The sequence below is a fragment of the Oryctolagus cuniculus genome, chromosome 10 (assembly GCF_051225735.1).
Source record: "Oryctolagus cuniculus isolate XC-2025 breed Fujian yellow rabbit chromosome 10, ASM5122573v1, whole genome shotgun sequence".
Classification (NCBI taxonomy): Eukaryota; Metazoa; Chordata; class Mammalia; order Lagomorpha; family Leporidae; genus Oryctolagus; species Oryctolagus cuniculus.
In genome coordinates, this window is record NC_142876.1 from 29,208,844 (window position 1) to 29,228,980 (window position 20,137).

Genomic DNA, 20,137 nt, shown 5'->3' on the forward strand with positions numbered 1-20,137 from the left:
CCATCAGGTCACGGGTGTGGTCACTGGCTTTCTGAGAGACCCGAGAGCGGCCTTGCCCTCCTGCCACACGGCGACACAACGCAGCCCGGCAGCCTGCCGCCGGGACCCGTCCGTGCCGGTGTCCTGAGCTGGGACTGCCAGCACCCGGGCCTTGATTCCTGCAGGGTGTGAGCCGCCCACCTGACGGCACACCGGGGTGGCAGCTGGAGCTGAGTCAGGCACGGAACACTTCCAGGGGCCCCCAGGACCTGAGGAGAATGCACGACGAAGGAAGCGTGATCCTGGACCATGCACTTGCCACCACCGTGCTGCTCCGTGTCCCTTGGCCTCTGGGGAGTGAGCTGCCTCTACCTGTGGCTGCACAGGAGGAGGGGCGGAAGGGAGGCTACTTTGGAGCACACAGTCCACTCTTGACCACCAAGTGGCAGGAAAAGGGAGGAAGGGAGGATGGAGCAGGGGAAAGGCAAGAAGTGGAGATGCCTTAGTGTTGACACCTCACCGGGCTGCCACGTAGGCACAGGGCGGCTGCCCTTACCGCCTGGAGGGGCCGGAAGACTCCCCAAGGGGGCGCTGTTACCGGGAGGCCATGTCCCCCAGGATCGCGGGACGGGCGCAGTGCCCAGCTTCTGGGGCACAGCCTCCTGCACCCGCCTCTCGCCCAGGTTCCGGGGCCTGCCCCACTCTCCATGGTGGTCACTCGGTCACTCGGCGTGGAGTCTGCCCATAGCGCCTTGGAGGCCCTGAAGCCTTCGGGAAAGACCCGGCTGAGCACACAAAGAACGCAGATGGAGGGCGTTTTGTGTTTTTTGGTATTGTTTATTTTTTAAAACCCACTTGTAGTTTGGGTTCAGCTGGGAAGCAGGACACACCGACGGAGGGGAGGAGGTTGCACGGGGTCCCGCTGCAGCTTCAGGCAAAGGCCCCCGGCCCCTGCTCCGGCTCCCCGCTGGCTTGGGCGCGGCAGCCAGCCCTCCCACACGAGTGTCCCAGGCAGAGGGCTGTCGTCTTCATTCCGGTCCGCGTCCTCAAAGGCCCAGCCAGAGGTTTCTCAACAGCACGCCGACGGGCGAGGAGCAGGCCCAGAGAGTCCGTGGGAGCAGGTGACAGCGGGGACACGCCTCCGTGGAGGCCCCAGGGGGCTGCCCTGCTGTGGGGCCCCCACCCCTGCAGCTGCCCAGGGCGTGATCCCTGCTACAGTTCTCACAACCCCGCCCCCACCCCTCGGAGAAAATAAAATAAAATAAAAATCCGAATAAATACCGACGTGGCCCACTTTTACACTTACACGGAGGGACAGGCGCGCCCCAGGCCGGACAGGTTACAGACTGGTTAGGGCAAGAGAGCAGACAAGACTGGGGTTGGGGTGCGGGATGCTGGGGGCTCCTGGCCTGGCCCCGGGAGGAGGTGGGGAGCCTCGCAGGGCTGTGGCCACTAGGCCATAGGGGAGCAGGGCTGTGGCAAGCAGGCCGCCTTGGAGGAAAACTAGGACTAACTCATCCTGACAGCAGGGGGAAGAGGCGGAGGCGGCAGCAGGAGCCCCGGCCGGGGCCTCCTGGGTGTGCCAGGAGCCGCGGGCTGGGCCCAGAAATGCAACGTCCAGTTTTGCTTCCCATGATACATTCAGGAGTCAGCAGAGGGAGGCCATCAGCCTGGGGAGGCAGCAGGGGGCTCTGGGGCACCCCCTCCTGCCCCCCAGGTCCGGTCTGAGTTGCCTCCCATGGGAAGTCGCCTCTGAGTCTCAAATTTTAGGCTTTACTGCTGTTTCTAAAAAAAAAAAAGTTTTTAACGTTTTCCTTCCACGTCTGAAAAAGTAGCAGCAAGCTGCATTTAGAAAAACAGCCGAGTGTTACTCAGCTTGGCCAGGAAGCACTGTCCAGCAATGGAATCAACGAGGCAAACCGTACGTCTGGAGCCACGGTGACACGACACGTAATTAAAAATATATTTATATATGTATACATATTTATATCTCACTTCTTCACACTCTGGCCCTCGGAGCCAAGGCGGGCTGGGGGCAGGAAGGGCCCGCTCCGTGCACAGTGCTGGGAGCCCCTTCAGGAAGCTTGCTCGCCAAGGCCAAGGCCAAGCCTAGGGGACCTCACCCCCTGCTGCTTCTGTGACCTGAGCGCCCCCTCCCAGGTCTGTTTGCTGCATTCTCAGCAGATGCAAGCGCACACACACTCGCACACACGTGCACACACGCACGCACACACACACACACGGGTGTGGCTGGCCTGGCTCCACGGAGTGTGATCTCCTGGGTGCCCTCTGAGGGCTCCAGCATCAGCCCCAGCCCAGCCCTAGATGCCTCCTGCGGGGCTGCTGGGTCTCCCCGAGGCCCAGGCTGGGCCCAAGGTACAGGGCCGGGGAGCAAGGCTGTGAGGGGAAGCTTGAGAGGACAAGGGCTGGGGAGGCAGGAGGCCAGGGCCAGCAGGGGCGTGGGCTTCCTGGTGGGGACCACCTACTCGTTTTGGAGAAACCTGTGAGCCCCATACCTTGTCCCAACAGGCTCTTTCTGGGGGCTTGGTAGGGGCTTTCATCCTGGGGCTGGAAGGCAGGTGCAGCTGGTATGGAAAGCCCGAGAGGACCGGGGAGTCCTCTTCCCACCCGCCTGACAGCCCTGGACTCAGAAACAAAGAGGCGACCCTTTCCCACCTTCACTCCAGCCAGGGGGATTCGGCCAGCAGGCCGAGGAGGGTCTTCGGTGAGACCCCGACTGTCATTTCCTGGGGGCTCCTCAAAGGGTGGGCTCCAGACCTGGGAGATGGGCCTGTGCATACACCTGGCACTTCCCTGGGGTTGGCCACGTCTTCCTCTCTGGCCATCTCAATGGGGCAGCTCCCTAGCACGGGGCGGGGGGTTTCCAGGATCCCCAGCCTGTTTCCAGCCCAGAAAGCTCCATCTGGTGGCCTCGCCTGGTCACCTGACTCAGAGAACGAGCGGTGTCCCCTGTCCGGGATGAGGCCAGGGCAGCGACGAGGCTCAGCTGGGGACAAGCCCCGTGGGACACGCCACCTGGCATCTGGGATGAACGCAGTCCCAGTGGCGACAGTGTCAGCCCTTCGAGAGTAAGAGAGCAGAGGCGCTGCTGGCCTGGGGCCGAGGAACGCGGGACCCCCGCAGGGGCAGAAGCTTCCAGTCATCCTAATTGGCCACTGGCAAGCGGTCTGTGGCAAGGGAACCTGCGCAGAGGGGGCCGGCTGGATCTCCCACTAACCGGGGGTCCTCACATCGAGAAGAGACTTCAAAGCAGCCGACTTTTGAAAACGAAATCACAATAAAACAAAAGCCCTCGCCACCCCCAGTTCCCCCTCCCCGCTGCCGACCCCTCTGGCAGGCCGGAGGCTTGGGTGGGGTGGGGGGGCGGGGGCCGGAGGGAGGGGGGAGTGCGAAGGTTACAGAAAGACGCGGCTCCACCGGGGCTGACAAAGGCCGCCAATTACGGGCGGCTGGTGGGGACCGTGCCTGCCTTTGTCCGCGCGGACATCTGCTACACGTCGCCTGCTGCCAGTTGGCGACCGCGGCTGACGGCACGCGGGGACAATGCCGGCCTGCCCGCCTCCACCTACTTTCTCAGCTCTCTGAGGTCCTGTCTGACCCAGTGTGAGAGGCTGCCGGGTCTCCGACAGACACACGTGAGCCCCCAGGGCACGAAGTTCTGTGGGAGTGCGGTGGGGGGGGCCAGGACCACCGTGAAAAGAAACATGCTTCCCCTACGGGGGCGGGCTCTGCGTGCGCGGGCAGGGGTCGGCCTGAGTGGGGGCGGGGGCCGCGCATCTCAGGGACTTGATCCCTTCCCTGGCTGGCTCCAGACCGGCTCCTGGCTCTGCCTGCCCTCGTCCTTGCTTCCTTCTCCTGCGGGGGCCACCCCTGTCCTCCCGCCTGTCCATCTGGCCCCGCGGCGGTCAGGCTGTCAGTTTCTGGATGGTTCTGTTGTAGTACTGCGTGATGGGGGGCGTCAGAGGGTTCCAGCTGTTGGCATGCAGCTCGATGACCTCCAGGAGCAGAGACCGGGTCAGCATGGACTCCGAGGGGCACAGCATCTTGTCCCGGGCACTGGCCAGGAGCTCGGCCATCATCTCGGGCAGCTGCTCCTCCAGCAGCCGGCCTGTGCTCTGCAGCTGCAGGCAAAGAAGCAAGGGGGTGAGGGCTGGACCCAGGTCCGAGACACCACCCCAGTAACCCCTGTTAGGTGGGCTGAGGCCTGGGACAGGAGCTAGCTGGACTGTTTCGGCACCCCCTGCTGGGGGAGCACCGAGGGGCGCCTCTGAGACCCCACACGTAAGGACCCTTCTGCCGCTACAGGAAGCAGAGCGCTGGGATTCTGCCTGCTGCCCGGGGCTGAAGGCGCCCTCACCAGGGCCTCTTGTCCCTTCTGTTCAGCGGCCTCCCCTCCTACAGGAAGCCCTCTCTGACTATGCCCATGTCCCCAGTGCCCCGAGATCTGCCCCCTTGGGTGATCAGGTGGCATGGATCGCTTGCTAGGTGTCCCTGAAAGCGAGCTGTCATTACCACCGGCCTGTGTCCCTGTGGAGCCGCACAGCAGGGAGGGCTCCCCTAGTTCTCCCTCTTCCTTCTCTCCTGCCCCAATTCCACACCCTGCCCTGGCCCCAATCCTGGCCTCTGCCCACACCATGGACAAAGAGTAGGAGAAGAAAAGGAGCCGGGGCAGGAGGCCAGCTAGGGGCCTGCCCTCAAGACAGCCCTGGCAAGCCTGAGGAGCCCCTGGGAAGAAGGAGCCCCAACTTTTGGGGTTGTAAGCCCCGGCCATCAGCACCCCCACCTAGCCAAAGGAGCTTGACCTTCCTCTCCAGCCCTGTCTGTCCCACCCCCACCCAGCCTACCCTACTCATTTATTTATTTATTTGAAGATTTTTATTTACTTGAAAAGCGAAACGATGGAGGCAAGGGCAGGGCGGGAAGAGAGAGAGAGAGACAGAGACAGAGACAGAGAGACAGAAAGAGAGAGAGACAGACAGAGACAGAGAGAGATTGATTTTCTCTCTGCTGGTTCATTCCCCAGATGGCTGCAACAGTCAGGACTGGGTCAGGGCAAAGCCAGGGGCCTAGAACTCCATCTGAGTCTCCCACGTGAGTGGCAGGGGCCCAGGTACTTGGGCCATCTTCCACTGCCTTCCCAGGCGCATTAGCCAGGGGCTGGACCAGAAGTGGAGCGGCCCAGAAGAACTGGTGCCCATATGCAATGCCAGAGCCAAAGGCAGGGGCTCAAACCACTGTGCCACAACGCCAGCCCCGTCCCACTCTGCTCCAAAGTTCTACCTTCTGCACAAAGCCATCTGTGGCCTCCCCGACACACCCTGGCCTCCCTCTCCTGGCTGCTCAGGGATGCGTGCTCCATCCCCACACTGCCAAAGCTGTCTGGGGTGGGCACCTGCCTTCTCCTCCCCTGTCTCTCCCAGTCCCAAGTCCCATGCAAGGTGCCCAGTTGGAACTGAACCGAGTGTCCCATAGACCCAAAGCTGCTGTCCGGGCCTCTGGCACTTCTGGCCCTAAGCTCCCCAGGGTGTGGCCCGTGTGCTCAGGAATGTGCCATGGGCCTGGGTCCCGGCGCAGGGAGCCCCCCTCCCCTCCATTCTGCAGGACTCAGGGCTGCATGCAGAAGGGGACCCACCCCACCGCCCCACGGTGGGCCACAGCCACATCTCTCAGGAAGGTCCTGGAGGAAGCGCTTCACTGGGCATTGGGAACAGGAGTGGCACCTGCCAAGGGTGCTGCTTTGGAGTGGGCATCGCCCACATGGGGTGGGGTGGGGGACTCAGTCTGAGTACCCTCCCTAAACCCAACACCACCAAAGCCAAGGGAGCTGTTTGGGGGGCTGGGTGTTGTGTGGGGTGGAAGGCCTGGCCCAGAAGCAGGTGGACCTGGGGGCAGAGGGGAATGGGAAGTCAGTGGCAGTGGTTGTCACCATCGGTGTCTACTCTGGTTTAGGGTGGAAAGCTCTGGATGCAGGAGTCCATGCCCACCCTTGAAGCCATCCCCCCCACCCCGGGGGCTGCCGGCTGTCCCTTGTGCCACCACTGGGAGGGCATGAGGGACGCACCAGGGGGTGGGGTCGGGGGGCTGAGCCTCAGTGCTTACCTCCATTGAGCAGCAAAGGACAGCGTCTTCCTTCACGTCCTGAGACTGCAAGAGCTGCAGGAGAGAGGGGGGGAGGACGCGGCTTAGGGGCGGCTGCCCTGCCCAGCTCCCAGCGAGCGTGGGGGGAGGGGAGCGAGTGCCCACCGGGCAGAGAGGAGGAACACTGCCTGGGGAGCCGTGGTTCTCAGCTTTTTTTTTCTTGCTTTGTTTTTAAATATTTGCTTATTTAATTGAAAGGCAGTTACTTGGGGAGGGGGAGTCAGGGAGAAGATCTTCCATCCACTGGTTCATTCCCCAGATGGCAGCAACAGCCAGGGCTGGGCCAAGCCAAAGCCTGGGACTCTATTTGGGTCTCTCACATGGGTGCAGGGGCCCAAGCACGTGGGGCATCTTCCACTGCCTCCCCAGGGCATCAGCAGGGAGCTGGATCAGAAGCAGAGCAGTCTGGGATCAAACAGGTGCACGGATACGGGGTGCTGGTGTCATAGCAGCGGCTTAACCGGCTATGTCACAAAGCCAGCCCCCTGAGCAGCCAGAGGACGCCATGACCATGCGGGACTGAACCCTGGGCCAGGTCACAAGGCTGTGTCCAGAGGCGATGGCAGGGAAAGGCTCCAGGGGCAGCAAGGGGGCGGGGATCACCTGCTGCTAACAGCCACCAGTAGCCATCTCAGGGAAATTGGTTCCCCTCCAGGTGTCTGATGGCGAACTCCCCCGGTGGAGGAGGCCGAACCACTGAGTCAGGCACCCGGGGCTCTGCCCTATAGGACGTCCAGGCATTGAAGCCCTCCTGGGCAGGTCCTGTAATCCACCCAGGGCCTGGAACGGCTTCCTGCCCAGAGCCACGCCAGGCCTCCCTCTGCCTCCCTAGCCTGGGCTTGTTCTCGCACACTCTCTCTTTGAGAAATAATCCACATAACATACAAGTCGCCCTTTGGAACTACAGAATTCAGTGATTTTTGGGAAATTCAGAGTTGCAACCACCACGACTAATGAATTCTAGAACGCTTTTCATCACTCGTACACGGCTCCAGCGGTCACTGCCCACCCCCTCCCCCAACCTCAAGTCCATCTGGTGTGGCTCTGGATCGGGTCAGCCTTTGCTGCCAGTGCACCGACGGGACCCCCTACGACACGCAGCCTGCTGGGATCGGGGTTCATGCACCACGAGGCCCTCAGGGTTCACCTGGCATGTGCGTGCTAGACCTTCATCCTTTCCATGGCCAAACAGTATTCCACTGTGTGGATCTACTGCCCTGTGCCTGTCTGGTCACCTGCGGGTGGACATCCAGGCTGTCTCTATATTTTGACTCTTGCAAACAACACTGCTCTGGACTCTCCCATACAGGTTATCACGCGGGTGCTTGTCTTCAGTTCTCCTGGGCAGGGGCCGAGTCACTCTGCGCTACTGTCACCAGTGGGTGGAGGCCCTGACGGCTCCATGCTTGCCCACACTGCCTCTGTGCCCCAGGTTTTTTTTTTTTTTTTTTTTTTTTTTATTATTTGACAGAGTTATAGACAGTGAGAGAGACAGGGAGAAAGGTCTTCCTTCCGTTGGTTCACCCCCCAATGGCCACCACAGCCGGCGCTGTGCCGATCCAAAGCCAGGAGTCAGGTGTTTCCTCCTGGTTTCCCATGCGGGTGCAGGGCCCAAGCACTTGGGCCATCCTCCACTGCCTTCCCGGGCCACAGCAGAGAGCTGGACTGGAAGAGGAGCAACCGGGTCTAGAACCCGCGTCCATATGGGATGCCGGCACCGCAGGCGGAGGATTAGCCAAGTGAGCCACGGCGCCAGCCCCCAGCCCCAGGTTTTGACCTGCTCTCTCCACTGCTGAGCTCCTTCGCCATCCACTGCCCCACACTCCCTCGGGGGTGGTCTCTGGGAAGCCCTGGCCTCCTGTGCCCACACTCCAGTGACCACCCCTTCCGCCGCCCCCTTGTTGGCTCATGGTTCTCCACCCGGTTCCTCCTACAGGTGGTCCCCCAATGTCTGGCTCCCCAAGAATCCCCCTCGGGCTCTGCTCTCCTCAGTCCCATGTCCCCCCTGCATGGTGACCACGGTGGCTGTCAGATGACCCCCGCATCCGGTGGGCCTGCCCCATCTTCCTTCTCTTTGTGGATGACGGTGGCTTACCCGTCTCTGCCTCTTCCCTCTGCCCCTCCCTCCGACACGATCCCTTGCCTCTTCGCCTACAACCCAGCAGACACCAGTCCTGCCGGCTTGCCTGCGAGACCCTCACAGTGTCCCCTCCGCAGGCCTCTGCCCTGCCCCCAGGTGAAGCCCTGCTACTTCGAAGAGAGCTGGATCGGCCAGCTTCCCGACGCATCTCTCCCAACCCCACTTCCTTTCCCTCCAATCCCTCTCGTGTACAGCTGGCTAGAGTGTCGTCCCACCAGGCCACACCCCACGCCGCCGTCCTGTCCAGGAAACGCTGGACACAGAGGCAGCTCTGTCACGAGGTAAATCTGACTGCGGCCAAAGCCCCAGTGTGTGGGTGACAGCACCACTGAGTCACGTGGCCCCAGGCCAGGTCGCAGTTGACTCCTAGTCCACAACCCAGGGAGCCTGCAACAGCGCACAGGTGACTCGCTGTTGTTGTGAGACGCCTTGGGATGTCTCGCCTACAAGCGCTCTTGAAGCATGACTGTGGAGTCAGAGGAAAACTCTTAGGTACCACGTAGAGCGAAAGTGCAGCCTCCCTGGTCTTAGAGCGCACCAACCCGGCTCCGGCCCCGTCCACGCATTCTCAGTAAGGCCTGCCCAGCCCCAGGCCGGGTATCAGGGCTCTGACCATCTCGGAAGAAAGAAACCGGAAGTGCGGGGGCTCCTGGGTTTCACAAGGACTTGCTGAGTGCTTTTTCAGAGCTCTGCAGGGAACAAGACAGACCCTGACCGGCTCCAGGGGCTGCACATGCAGACGAGAAGCCGAGAAGTACCCGGATCACTGGGTGACAGGTGCTGTGACGAAGCCAGCACGGTAAGCAAAATGTCATCCACATCGTACACGTCAATCCACATGTCACATCACACCCCGTGAATGCACACAGGTATAATTTGGCAATCAAAGTCATCAATACTAATATTGATACTATTAGCAATATCGTCAATACTGTTCATATTATCAATAAAAATGTTAAAAAGTGACATCGGATAAGGGGCACTGGTAGGACGGCTAGGATAGTAGGCGAGGAGGCTGGCGAAGATCTGGCTGGAGTGGCCCAGGCAAGAAGGCCCAGGATGGCCCGTGCAGGAGGCCAGTGTGTGGGGTGAGGGGCGGCCGGGAGGTTGGCCAGGGGGGCAGCAGGGCCAGGGTCCATCGGGCCTGGAAGCCAAGGTAGACGGAGCCTGGCTACTGTCTTGAGTGGATCCTCCTGGCGGCAGTGGGAGGGAAGCCGGCTCGGGAGACGGGACCAGACAAGGTGTGGGCTTGGCCTACAGCGGCAGTGAGATGGGCAGGTATGTGCACATACACGTGCGTCTGGGGCCCCACCCTGGCCACAAGGCCCTGGGTTCCTAAGACTTCCTCTTACCCAGGACAGAGGCCCAAGCTCCAGAGCCGCTGCCTGGGCTCCGACCGACTTTCCTACGGCTGGGCCTGCACCCAGGGCCAGGCCACTCCTCTGCTGCTCCCCGGAACCTCCCCCCACCCCAGCCTGCTGCCCTCCCTGCCCCTCCCTCCCACAGTACCACTGGGCCTTCCCACCCGCTCGCGCTGGACAGGATTTAGGCTCTGGGCTTTTCTCGGGGGAAGGGAGGGCGAGAAGAGAGGGCAAGAGGAAGGCCCCTTGAGGGTGAGCATCCTCAGCCGCTGACCGAGCACTGGAGCCAACTTCTGACCTGGGCATGACTTCCTCAACAAGGGGCCGTGTCATGCGCAACCCGGGGCCTCTGCTCGGAACCCCCTTCCTGTCTCCTGTCCTCCACCCACTCCATCCAGGGGCCTGCTCGGCAGGAGCCACGGCACTCAGTTTGCCAAATGGCAGCGAGTGCATGGGCCAGCAGGGCAGCGGGAGTCCCGTGGGCCGGCCAGGGGCCCCAGTTGGCCAGAGGCACTCTGGGACCAGATCTTGCTCCCCTCGGTGCCTGGATCAGAACAGAGCTTGCAGCCAACTCCCAGAAATCACGTGGGGATGAATGACAGAGTGGCCTTGACCGGCTCACAGAGCTGGGGTGTGCAGCCTGCTGTCCATTCCTACACTGCTGGCCCTGGGTCTCTGCACTGAGTCCCGGGAATTGTTGGGCACGGCTTTGCAGACTCACATCCTCACCCAGTTCAGATCCCTGCCCCAACCCCCACCCCCCTCAGCGAGGCCTCCCTGACCTGCCTGCTGTGTAAGGGATCCCCCAGCTCGCTGCCTGACTCCCTCCCCTCCATGTCACCTGACGTCCTATCTGCCTGTGTGCCCGGTGCCTGGCTGCCCCCACTGGAAGGAGAGCTCGTTGAGCGCGGGGCTCTGTCTGCTCCACCACCGTCCCTGGCTCCCAACACAGCACCTGGGAAATTCGCTTTGGGAGGACGGGAGATGCCCCACCGACTGGGAGAGTCTGCAGAGGGGAAGGGCTCGCCCAGAGAGGCAGCTCATCTGCCCTCACCCTCGGAAAGGGGAGAGGGAGGGGAAAGTGGATCCCACCCTACACACCCCCTGTGCCAGAGGAGACATGGCACAAAATCGCCAAGGATGCATCTGGAAACGTAGGTGGGCGTTAACTGTACAGACGGCGACGCGGTGGTGCCAATCAGCATCCCAGTGCACACCCACCCTGATCCAGCAATGTCACTTCTAGGGATTTATCCTGCACGTCGGCCCACACCTGTGCCGTGTGACAGGTGCGCACCACCGGAAAGTCACATGGCCGTCCACCAACAAGGGATTGCCCTCCACCACTAGGAGCGTGCGGAGGATCACTCCTCAGCTCTCGCCCACACTGGGGTCTTCTCACCTCCTAGACCCAGGACTGAGGGGCTTCAGAGTCAGCCATGAGGGGTTTCCTCCAAGCCAGTGTCCAGAGGGTAGTTCTGGGGCCACAGGGAAGGGTCTCTCTCATCCAGAAGCTCCAGGAGGCCAGAACGAAAGTGAAGAAGGTTTTGGAGGGGCCAGTGCTGTGGCGCAGTGCGTTAAAGCCCTGGCCTGAGTTGCCAGCATCCCATCTGGACACCGGTTCTAGTCCCAGCTGCTCCACTTCCGATCTAGCTCTCTGCTATGGCCTGGGAAAACAGTAGAAGATGGCCCCAGTCCTTGGGCCCCTGCACCCTCGTGGGAGACCCGGGGGAGGCTCCTGGCTTCAGATTGGCTCAGCCATCTGGGTAGTGAACCAGCAGATGGAAGACCTCTCTCTGTCTCTACCTCTCTCTGTAACTCTGTCTTTCAAATAAATAAATCTTTTTTTTTTAAAGGTTCTGGAGAAAGCTGGTAGGGGCTGGAGTAGGTTGCACTGAGTCACTGGGGGCCAGCATCCACCCGGCCTGCTCTGGGAGGGGCTGCTCTCAAGCCTGGGAGGGTCCTGTGACTCTCAGCTTGCGGGTCAGAGGGCACGGCCGCCCCCTTCCTCTGCAGGGAAGACGGGATCTAGCCTTAGAAGAGCTCTGGGTGCTCTCGCTGGAACCAATTGCTGATGTCAAGTTTCCCCCTGGTGCAGAGCAGAAAAAGATCCTTCAAACAAAAGCTGCTGGCAGAAATCACCGGAAGAGGGGAAGGTGAGGTGTCGGGGATGCCCGAGACACAGTGGGTGGTGGCAGCTGGTGGAGAAGCCGGGAGCAGAGGGGACGACAGACGGATGTCGCTGTGCCTTCCACCTGAAGGGAGACGCTCCTGGGCCATGCTCTGCCCCACGTCAGCTCAGAGTCACTCCTAGAGTCACCCCGGTCACTCCTGGAGGCTTTGGAGTCTCCCCTGGGGCCTGCCGGGTTCTGAGGTTCAGGGACCAGTGAGCTGACGTCACGTCACAGGAAGCCTCTGGAAGAGCCGGGGCCTGAGATGCCCTAGGGGCACTGAAATAGGGTCTCCCTGCCCACCTCCTCGGGGCAGGGATGGGGTGGGCAAGTGCTGCCTCCCCCCGTGCCAGGTCGGGCAGCGTCTCCTCCTCATGTCTTCCCCTGCACAGGGCTGGCTGCCTCCTGTTCACCGTGACGCAGGCTCAGAACTGCAGCACATCGCCAGTCTTCCTAGTTCTCCTCTCGTCCCGTCTCTGTGACTACACTGTGTGCCCTTCCAACGCCCAAATGCCTGCAGGCCAGACCCTGGGCTCCGCCAGCCAGGGCAGGAGGCTCTGAGCTGTGGGCCAGTTTTCCCCTTCAAGCCTGTGTGTGTGTGTGTGTGTGTATGCATATACATATGTGACAGAGAGGGGGAGAGGCACAGAGAGATCTTCCATCTGCTGGTTCATTCCCCAAATGCCCACAACAGCCAGGGCTGGGCCAGGCTGAAGCTGGGAGTCCGGACTCCATCCAGGTATCCCATGGGGGTGGCAGGGATCGAAGGTACTCGCGTCATCCCTCGCAGCCTCCAGAACGGGCATCAGCAGGAAGCTGGACTGGAAGTGGAGCAGCCGGCGCTCGGGGACGGGATGCTGGCACTGCTGGCTGCAGCTTGACCCTGGGCCACGATGCCGACCCCTCTGAGCCTACCTCCAGCGCGGTTGTCTGGGCAGGGCTGGGTTGGGCCAACAAGCACACAGTGTGACAAGGCCTCCTGCAGACGGCCTGGCTGCCGGCTTTCTCTAGGAAGTCAGGCAGGGCTGGGAGACTTGCATCTTCCTGTTCATTGCATTTGCCTGAAGGGTTCGCCAAGGGAGTCGGGGGCTGCTGACCGTGTCCTGGCCTCCCCACCAGATGCCGACATGGTGTCTTCTTGCCATCTTTTGCAAAGGAACCCTGTGACCCCAGGGGCCATTCCCCCTGCCTCCCACCGGAACCTTGCCTGGCCCGGGTCACACCTGCTATTCATAGGAGGCTGCCCTGCCCGGCCTCACGAGCCCCTGCCACAAATCCCCAGAGGCTCCCACCCCGAGACCTCTCGCGTGCCACCTTCAGGGTCCCCAGGCCCTGGCTGACCACTGGCTTCCCAGAAATCTGACTTGGCCTACACTTGACCGATCCGTGCTGCGCTTCTTCCCAGCCCTGCCTTCCTGGGATAGCTGGGTTCTGCTCAGTGAGGGGCTGACTAGCTCACTCATTTATGTGCGCTCTGGTTTGCGTCTTTGGGAGGCAACTGCTTTAACCCAAGGGTGAGTCTCAACACGTAGTGGCGACTTGTATGCCCACGTCCAGAGCAGCGGTGCCGACAACAGCCCAAAGCAGAGGCCCTGCAGTGTCCACTGACAGGTGAACGGATAAACCTCAAACAGTACAGCCACCCTTGGGGGACTACTCAGCCTTGAACAAGGACATGGTTCGGCCACGGATGAACCCTCCAGACACCACACCAAGTAACAGGAGCCGGGCACAAAGGAGCAAATACACGGATTCGACTCACACGAGGTTCCTAGGGTCCTGACATCCAGCGACCCAGAAACTAGAATGGTGGTCATCGGGGCTGGGTCACGGAGACAGCAGGGAAAGATGCAAGCGTGCTGAGGCTGTGCGGCAGTCTGTGGGTCTAAGGGTCACTTAAAAATGGTTAAAATGGGGGCCGGCGCTGTGGCACAGCGGGTTAAATCCCTGGCCTGAAGCACGGCATCCCATATGCGTGCCAGTTTTTTTTTTTTTTTTAAAGATTTATTTTATTTATTTGAAATACTGAGTTACAGAGAGAGATGTAGAGACAGAGAGAGAAGTCTTCCACCCACTGGTTCACTCCCCAGATGGCTACAACAGGCAGAGCTGAGCTGACCTGGAGCCAGGAGCCAGGAGCCTCCTCCAGGTCTCCCACGTGGGTGCAGGGGCTCAAGGACCTGGGCCATCTTCTACTGCTTTCCCAGGCCATAGCAGAGAGCTGGATCGGAAGAGGAGCAGCCGGGACTAGAACCGGAGCCCGTATGGGATGCTGCCACTGCAGGCCAGGGCTTTAACCCGCTGTACCACAGCGCCAGCCCCAAGGGCACCGGTTCTAGTGCTGGCTGCTCCCCTTCTGATCCAGCTCTCTGCTATGGCCTGGAAAAGCAGCAGAAGATGGCCCAAGTCCTTAGGCCCCTGCATCCATGTGGGAGACCAGGAAGAAGCTCCTGGCTCCTGATTTCAGATGGGCTCAGCTCCGGCCTTTGCAGCCAATGGAAGACCTCTTCTCTCTCTCCCTCTCTCTCTCTCTCCACCTTCTCTCTACCTCTCTCTGTAACTCTTTCAAATAAATAAAAATAAACCTTTAAAAAAATGGTTAAAATGGTAAATTTGATACTATGTGCTTCTTTGCACAACAGAAAATGACTGGAAAAAAATAGGCCATGGCAGGAGCTGGCACCCATTGGGTGGGCTGGACTGTCCCTCTGCCCAGTTGTCACTCATCGGAGGAAGAGCTGCCCCAATGCAGGAGGGGAGGCTGGCCACCCTGGGGGCCGGGGGCCTGGGTTACGGGGAGGAGCAGCCCACTTATCCCCGTCTCTGGCATAGAGGGGAGGTGGGCGGGCTGGGGCAGGCTGGCCTCCTGCGCCCTCCAACAGCGAGATGTGTTTCTTGGACGAGAATCCAAGGCGATTGTGCGAGCCCACACAGTGTGAGCTCGGAAGCGAGTGCATTCCTGTCCCATTGTCTCTGGCGGAGTCTTGTTGTGGGCACACCCTTCATATCCTCCCTCAGGGAGAAGCCGAGGTGCTCGAACTGGGCTGTGGGAGGCCCGGCAGGAACCAGGGAGAAAGGGAACCTGGTGGGAGCATCCCAGAGTCTCCAGGGGGTAGGGCCACAGAGGGCAGGCATGCTGCCCACAGAGTGCCCAGGGTGTGCCTGGGCTGGTTGCTTGGGATGCCCCCTGCGGTGAGGGGGCACCCGGGGGCTGCCTGGCTGTGTGGGCAGGGATGAGCGCCGGAGACCACAGCATCTTGCTGGAAGGATAGATTGTCAGTCCCCTCCCCAGCTCACCCACAGCATCGCCTGCAAGCCTGGTACAAGCGACCTGGCTGCCTTGTGCCGCGACCGCCGAAGCTCGGCTCAGACCCTGCCTCCAGCAGCATCTCTCCTCTGGCCTGGTGGGGGCAGGCGGGGCAGCCACAGCGAGGGAGTAAGAGCGGGAACTTTTCAGAGTGCCTACGATTCGCTGGAGAGCAGAGCAGCAGAGGCTACCAGACAGCAGGGCCAGGGCTGATGCGGGATACGTGCAAGGGGAAAAAGAGCTGCAGGCCAGAGGAGAGAGGACAGCAGAGAGCAGGAGGTTGAGGGAGCGCAGGGGGTGGGGGGCACAAACACTCAGAGTGCAGAGAAGGGGGAGAGGGAGAAGAATGGAGGCAGAGCCAGCGGAATCCGGATTGGGGGCTGGGGTAGGGCTGCACACGGCTGCTTGCACCTCAGGATGCAAAGGCACAGCCACAGGCACAGCCCAGGCCCATCCACCCTGCTGACCCTAGACCTGTATCCTCAGCCAGGCCCAGAGGAGAGCACAGGAACTGATGCCCACGGTGATGATCGTGGGTCATCAAGAGGCTCCCTCGTGTCTGGGCCGCTGTTTGGGGACACAGGGAAGTCGATAACCTACCCAGAAAGACAGTCATCAAAAACGCGTGGCAGGCCCGGAGCCGGCAGACCTGCCCTTCTCCCCACTGGGAGCAGCCCTCGGCCTCCTCACCTGAGGGTGGGGTAACACCTGCCGAGACTGTCCTGGCGGCCAATCGAGATAATGCCCAGGAAAGAGCTTTGAAAGTGCCAAGCTGGATGCAAAGGCAGGCTGTTATTACTGCCATTACCTTTATGTCCTTATAAACATCTAGCTGCCCTGAAGACCTCAGCACACTTGGATTGCAGCATCCCACTGCCCGCATGACATGCTGTGGAGACAGATGTCCATGGACATTGTTGTCTCTGCTTAGCATACAGGGAAACCGGGGCTCCGCAGGTGGGTGGCTCGCACAGGGTGGCGAGACAGTGAGTCTGAGGGGTACGGGGAGGTGTCCTGGCTCAGCAGCCTCTCCCAGAGGTGCTGACCCCTGTTTTGCTGGTTGGAGCTCAGAACCCTTAATTCTGGGAACTGGTGACAACAGTCAGCCTGCGTCTTCACAAAATCAAACTGATTTTGCTTAACTTTTTGTCTGTGTTGTCAATTTCCATCCATCCATCCATCCCCCCACCCATCATTCATGCATCCATTCATCTACCCATCCATCTTCCATCCACCCATCCACACACCCCTCCATAAATCCACACATCCTTCCATCCACCCACCTATCCATCTGTATTTCAACAAATTCATGCAAACACCTACTATGTGCTCTTCCTGTGAGTACAGGGATAATAAGAGGAATGAGACTTGCCACATGGGGTCTAGCAGGGGGAAATGAAGAGATTTTTGTATATGGGTTGGATTGATGATGGGGGAGAATACTCCAGGCATGTGGTGTGAGAACACTGACCAGCAAACATGGGGCGCACGGTGATGGAGAAGCCCAGGGCCACACCCCAGAGGGCTCCACACGCCACGCTACCCTGGAGTTTATCCTAAGGGACTGCAGAGTCACTGAGGGTGACACACTGGAGGGTGGCGAGGTGGCGTGTGCGTCTTAGCAGGATTCTTATACAGGCTGGGAATACACTGGAGCCGACCGAGGGATGCCAGGAGTGTGGAGACCAAGGAGGGGACCGTTGTGTGGGTCGACGGTGGCTGGAGGGAGGAGCATGTGTAGGGGCAGAAGCAAGGGTTAGGGAAGGGCACTGGGGAAGGTGGGCGCCCCCAGCCGTGGGGCTTGGTGGGCTGGAGCAACGGGGATGCCGGTGGGGACACTGTGAAGGCAGGAGGACTGGGTTTTGGCAAAGCAAATGAGTTCAGTGCTGGAAACGCTGAGTCCACGGTCCTTGGAGATGACTGGGAAGACAGCAGAAGTGGGAGAAGGGCTATCAGGGGTCATCAGTGCTCAGGGGTCAGGCCAGGCACAGGCATGAGTGAGCGAGATGACCCGGAGGGCAAGTGGAGTGAGGAGAGGAGGGGGGAGGGCTCCAGACCGGGAGGAGTCAGAGGAATCGTGTCTGCAGGGTGAGAGTGGAGGAGGAACCCCTGAAGGAGGAAGAGGACGGTCAGAGTTAAGCGGAAGACGCGCAAGGTCAGCGGCGTCAGCTGCCCCGAGAGGTCAGGGAAGACAGTGGCCGAGGCCCCTGCTCTGCTGGCCAGAGAAGTGAGGGTGACCTTTGCCACGGTGGCTTCGGATGTGGCGGGGCAGGTGGAAGCCTGGGGCTGGGGAAGCAGGGAGTGTGGGGGGGGAGCCAGGAAGGAGGGCAGAGGGCGCCCTCTCCGTTCTTTGGGGATCTGTCTCTCTCACAAACACGCTCCTATGGAAGCGAAGAAGCGCGCGATGCTAAGACAAAGACTGGCAGCTGTTGAATCGGGGAAGTCTTGAGCCTGAGTGGAGGCCGTGGGTGCAGAGGTGCGGGTAGAGAGCAGGAGGGGGTGAGGGCAGAGGGTCCCGTGTCCACAGCAGCCCCGAGGAAGGGGCTCGGGTGGCTGTGGATAGCGGCCCATGTGCTGGCTGATGCTCACGCTGCCCAGCCTGCTGGTGAAGCCGCAGAGCTCTTCAAGTTCATTCCTTCTCATCGCCAAGCACCTGCCTGCACTTGAGACACCCCAGAGACGGGGCTCCCCCCCCCCCCCCGGCCAGTGTCGCTTTTCCACCAGTCTCACAAGGAGCCCTGGGCCAGCGGCTGTGATCAGAGGTCACGGAAATTCATGGCCTGACCTGGACTCCGGTGCCAGCTGGTGCCCCGTGGCCTGGCTGCCGGCCCTCCTAACCAAGGCGGGCGGGCACCTAACTGCGGACCAGGCGCCCCAGAGGGAATAATTAGCCTTCTTCCTGCAGAGCTTGCAAACCGCCCGTACAAAGTGGCGACAGTGAGTGTCACATGGGGAAGGCTTCACCCCCTCGCTGGCCCCAAGGGCTGGAAACGTGATCTGGGGCCCAGAGCAGACACCGAATCCTGCAGGCACTGCAGCCAGAGGGCAGGGGCCACGGCTTCAGCGGCTCCGCCAGGGGGCCAGGCTGGCCAGTGGCCTGGAACGGAGGACAGCTTTTTTCTTTTTGGATAGATTTTAATTTCTTCCTTTTCAGTTTATTTGAAAAGTTGAGAGACAGACAGGTGGATCTTCCACGTTCTAGTTCACTTGCAGCTGTGGCTGGGCCAGGCTGAAGTCGGAAGGCCAGGACTCCATCCAGGTCTCCCATGTGGGTGGGTGGCAGGGACCCAAGCACTCGAGTCATCGCCTGCTGCCTCCCAGGGTGCGCATTAGCAGGAGGCTGGAAGTGGAGCAGGGAACTGAACCAGGCACTAGGATACAGACTGCGGGTGTCCCAAAAGGGGACACAGCCGCTGTGCTCACGGCAGCCCAGGTGGGGCACTCTGCTCCCAGTGCCCGCAGACCCAGGGGTCAAGTCCGCAACACCCGGGAGGTCGCAGTGTTTGGAGCTGCCACCTCGTGGTATCCGCTTCCCCTCCCCTGCCCCTAAGAGCTCTCCTGTCCTCCCTGGGCTCCAGCGCTCACTGCCCCCTCACTCACAGGGCACTCCCTAAAGGGGCAACAGAAAAATGCCCATGGCAGCCCTAAGGTTTCCTGGTGCCGAGCGGGTCTCCTGAGGGCTGAAAACCCACTCTGGGGCTCCGCATCCCTCACCCACCTTCCATCTTGCCAGTGCTTGCTCTAGACGTTGGGTGGCCACTCCAGAGCCACTTGAGCCTATGCTTGGTAGCTCTGTTCACGTTCCAGCTGCAGGAACCAGGGGTAGAGAGCATGAGTGGGACGGAAAACAGGACTTGGTCTCAGCTCTAGTCTGCCTTCAAGGCCAAAGGTTTAACCATCATGCTCCAGGGAGCTCCAGTAACTGGGCTGGTCCGGAGAGGCCAGAGAAGGGTGGGGTGACCACGGATCTCAGTGTACTGGGATACTCCTGGTTTTCACCCGTCATCCCCAAGGAACTGGGACTAGCATCCTTTGGCCCTCCCAACATCCTTGATTTGGATAGACTACAACCCGGTCACCTGTTAGGCTGCAGCCTTCCAGCCTACTCCACTTGCCGCCCTCCCCGCCGTGCCTCCGGGCACCCCACTGTTGCGTGGGGTGAGCGCTGAGCAGGTGGGGAGGGGGGCTCTGGAGGCAGCCAGGTGGCCCTGTTCCTGGTGAGGAAGGTTATCCTCGCAGCTGACCAGGACACCTGCGCCACAGGCCTCGTCTAAGCCTGCCGGCAGCAGGGAAGGGAACAGGACCTGGAGGGAATGCTGGGAGAGCAGGGGGAGGAGGCAGGTGGAGAGGCAGTTCCTCCCCACGCTTCCGGCCATAGGGCCCAGCACGCACCCTGGGCCAGCCACCCTCTGAAAAAAGGACTGCATTTTGTGTCCAACTCAACACGAAACAGCACCCTGCGCAGGGAGGGGTTTGGGCTGGCTGGGGGCCAGGCCCCGTGCTCTGGGTGGGTGGGCAGGCTGTCCTCTGGCCCCACTCTCAACCTGTAGCTCTCTCACCAGGCTGGGACAAGAAGGGCAGGGCAGGGGAGGGCGCCAGACTGCCATCTGCTCCTCACTGGGCCTCCCCACCACCCCTGGCCTTTGCCCCTGCACCCCCACCACTGCCCACCCGAAGCCTGCCCTTGACCTTGCTGGCTTTGAGGGGAGGGTGTGATAAGCGTCTTGGTGCAGGGAGCTAGCTGCCTGCAAAGGCATTTTCCGCTCTCTAAAGTAAACAATCAAACAGGAAATTAATCGAGAAACCCACATCGACGGAAGGTTCAGGTTGTGATTTTCACAGCCTGGAGCCAGGAAATTCGGTTACAGTTCCCATAGCAACCTGCCTGTAGACTCAGCGACCGCTAGGCTGGAACGGGGACCTCCAAGGGTCAGCGAGGCCGGCCCCGGCCGCACACTGCAGGGTGGGACGGTGAGCCTGGCAAAGCCGCAGGCAGGTCCCGGGTCCGCCTCCAGTGCCC

General features: G+C 60.9%; 1 protein-coding gene across 9 annotated transcripts in view; it reads right to left on the reverse strand.

The window, feature by feature from the left end:
• Window positions 1–795: 795 nt before the first annotated feature.
• Window positions 796–20,137, reverse strand: part of CTIF (cap binding complex dependent translation initiation factor) — a 286,075-nt gene continuing 266,733 nt past the window's right edge. For all 9 annotated transcript variants that reach the window (XM_089305768.1, XM_051851239.3, XM_070050194.2 and 6 more), the window contains 2 exons: window positions 6,100–6,153; window positions 796–4,121 (listed from right to left, as the gene is read on the reverse strand). In XM_089305768.1, the coding sequence (XP_089161894.1) occupies window positions 3,906–4,121; window positions 6,100–6,153 (270 nt within the window). In that variant the 3' untranslated portion in view covers window positions 796–3,905. The remainder of the gene's footprint in view (window positions 4,122–6,099; window positions 6,154–20,137) is intronic.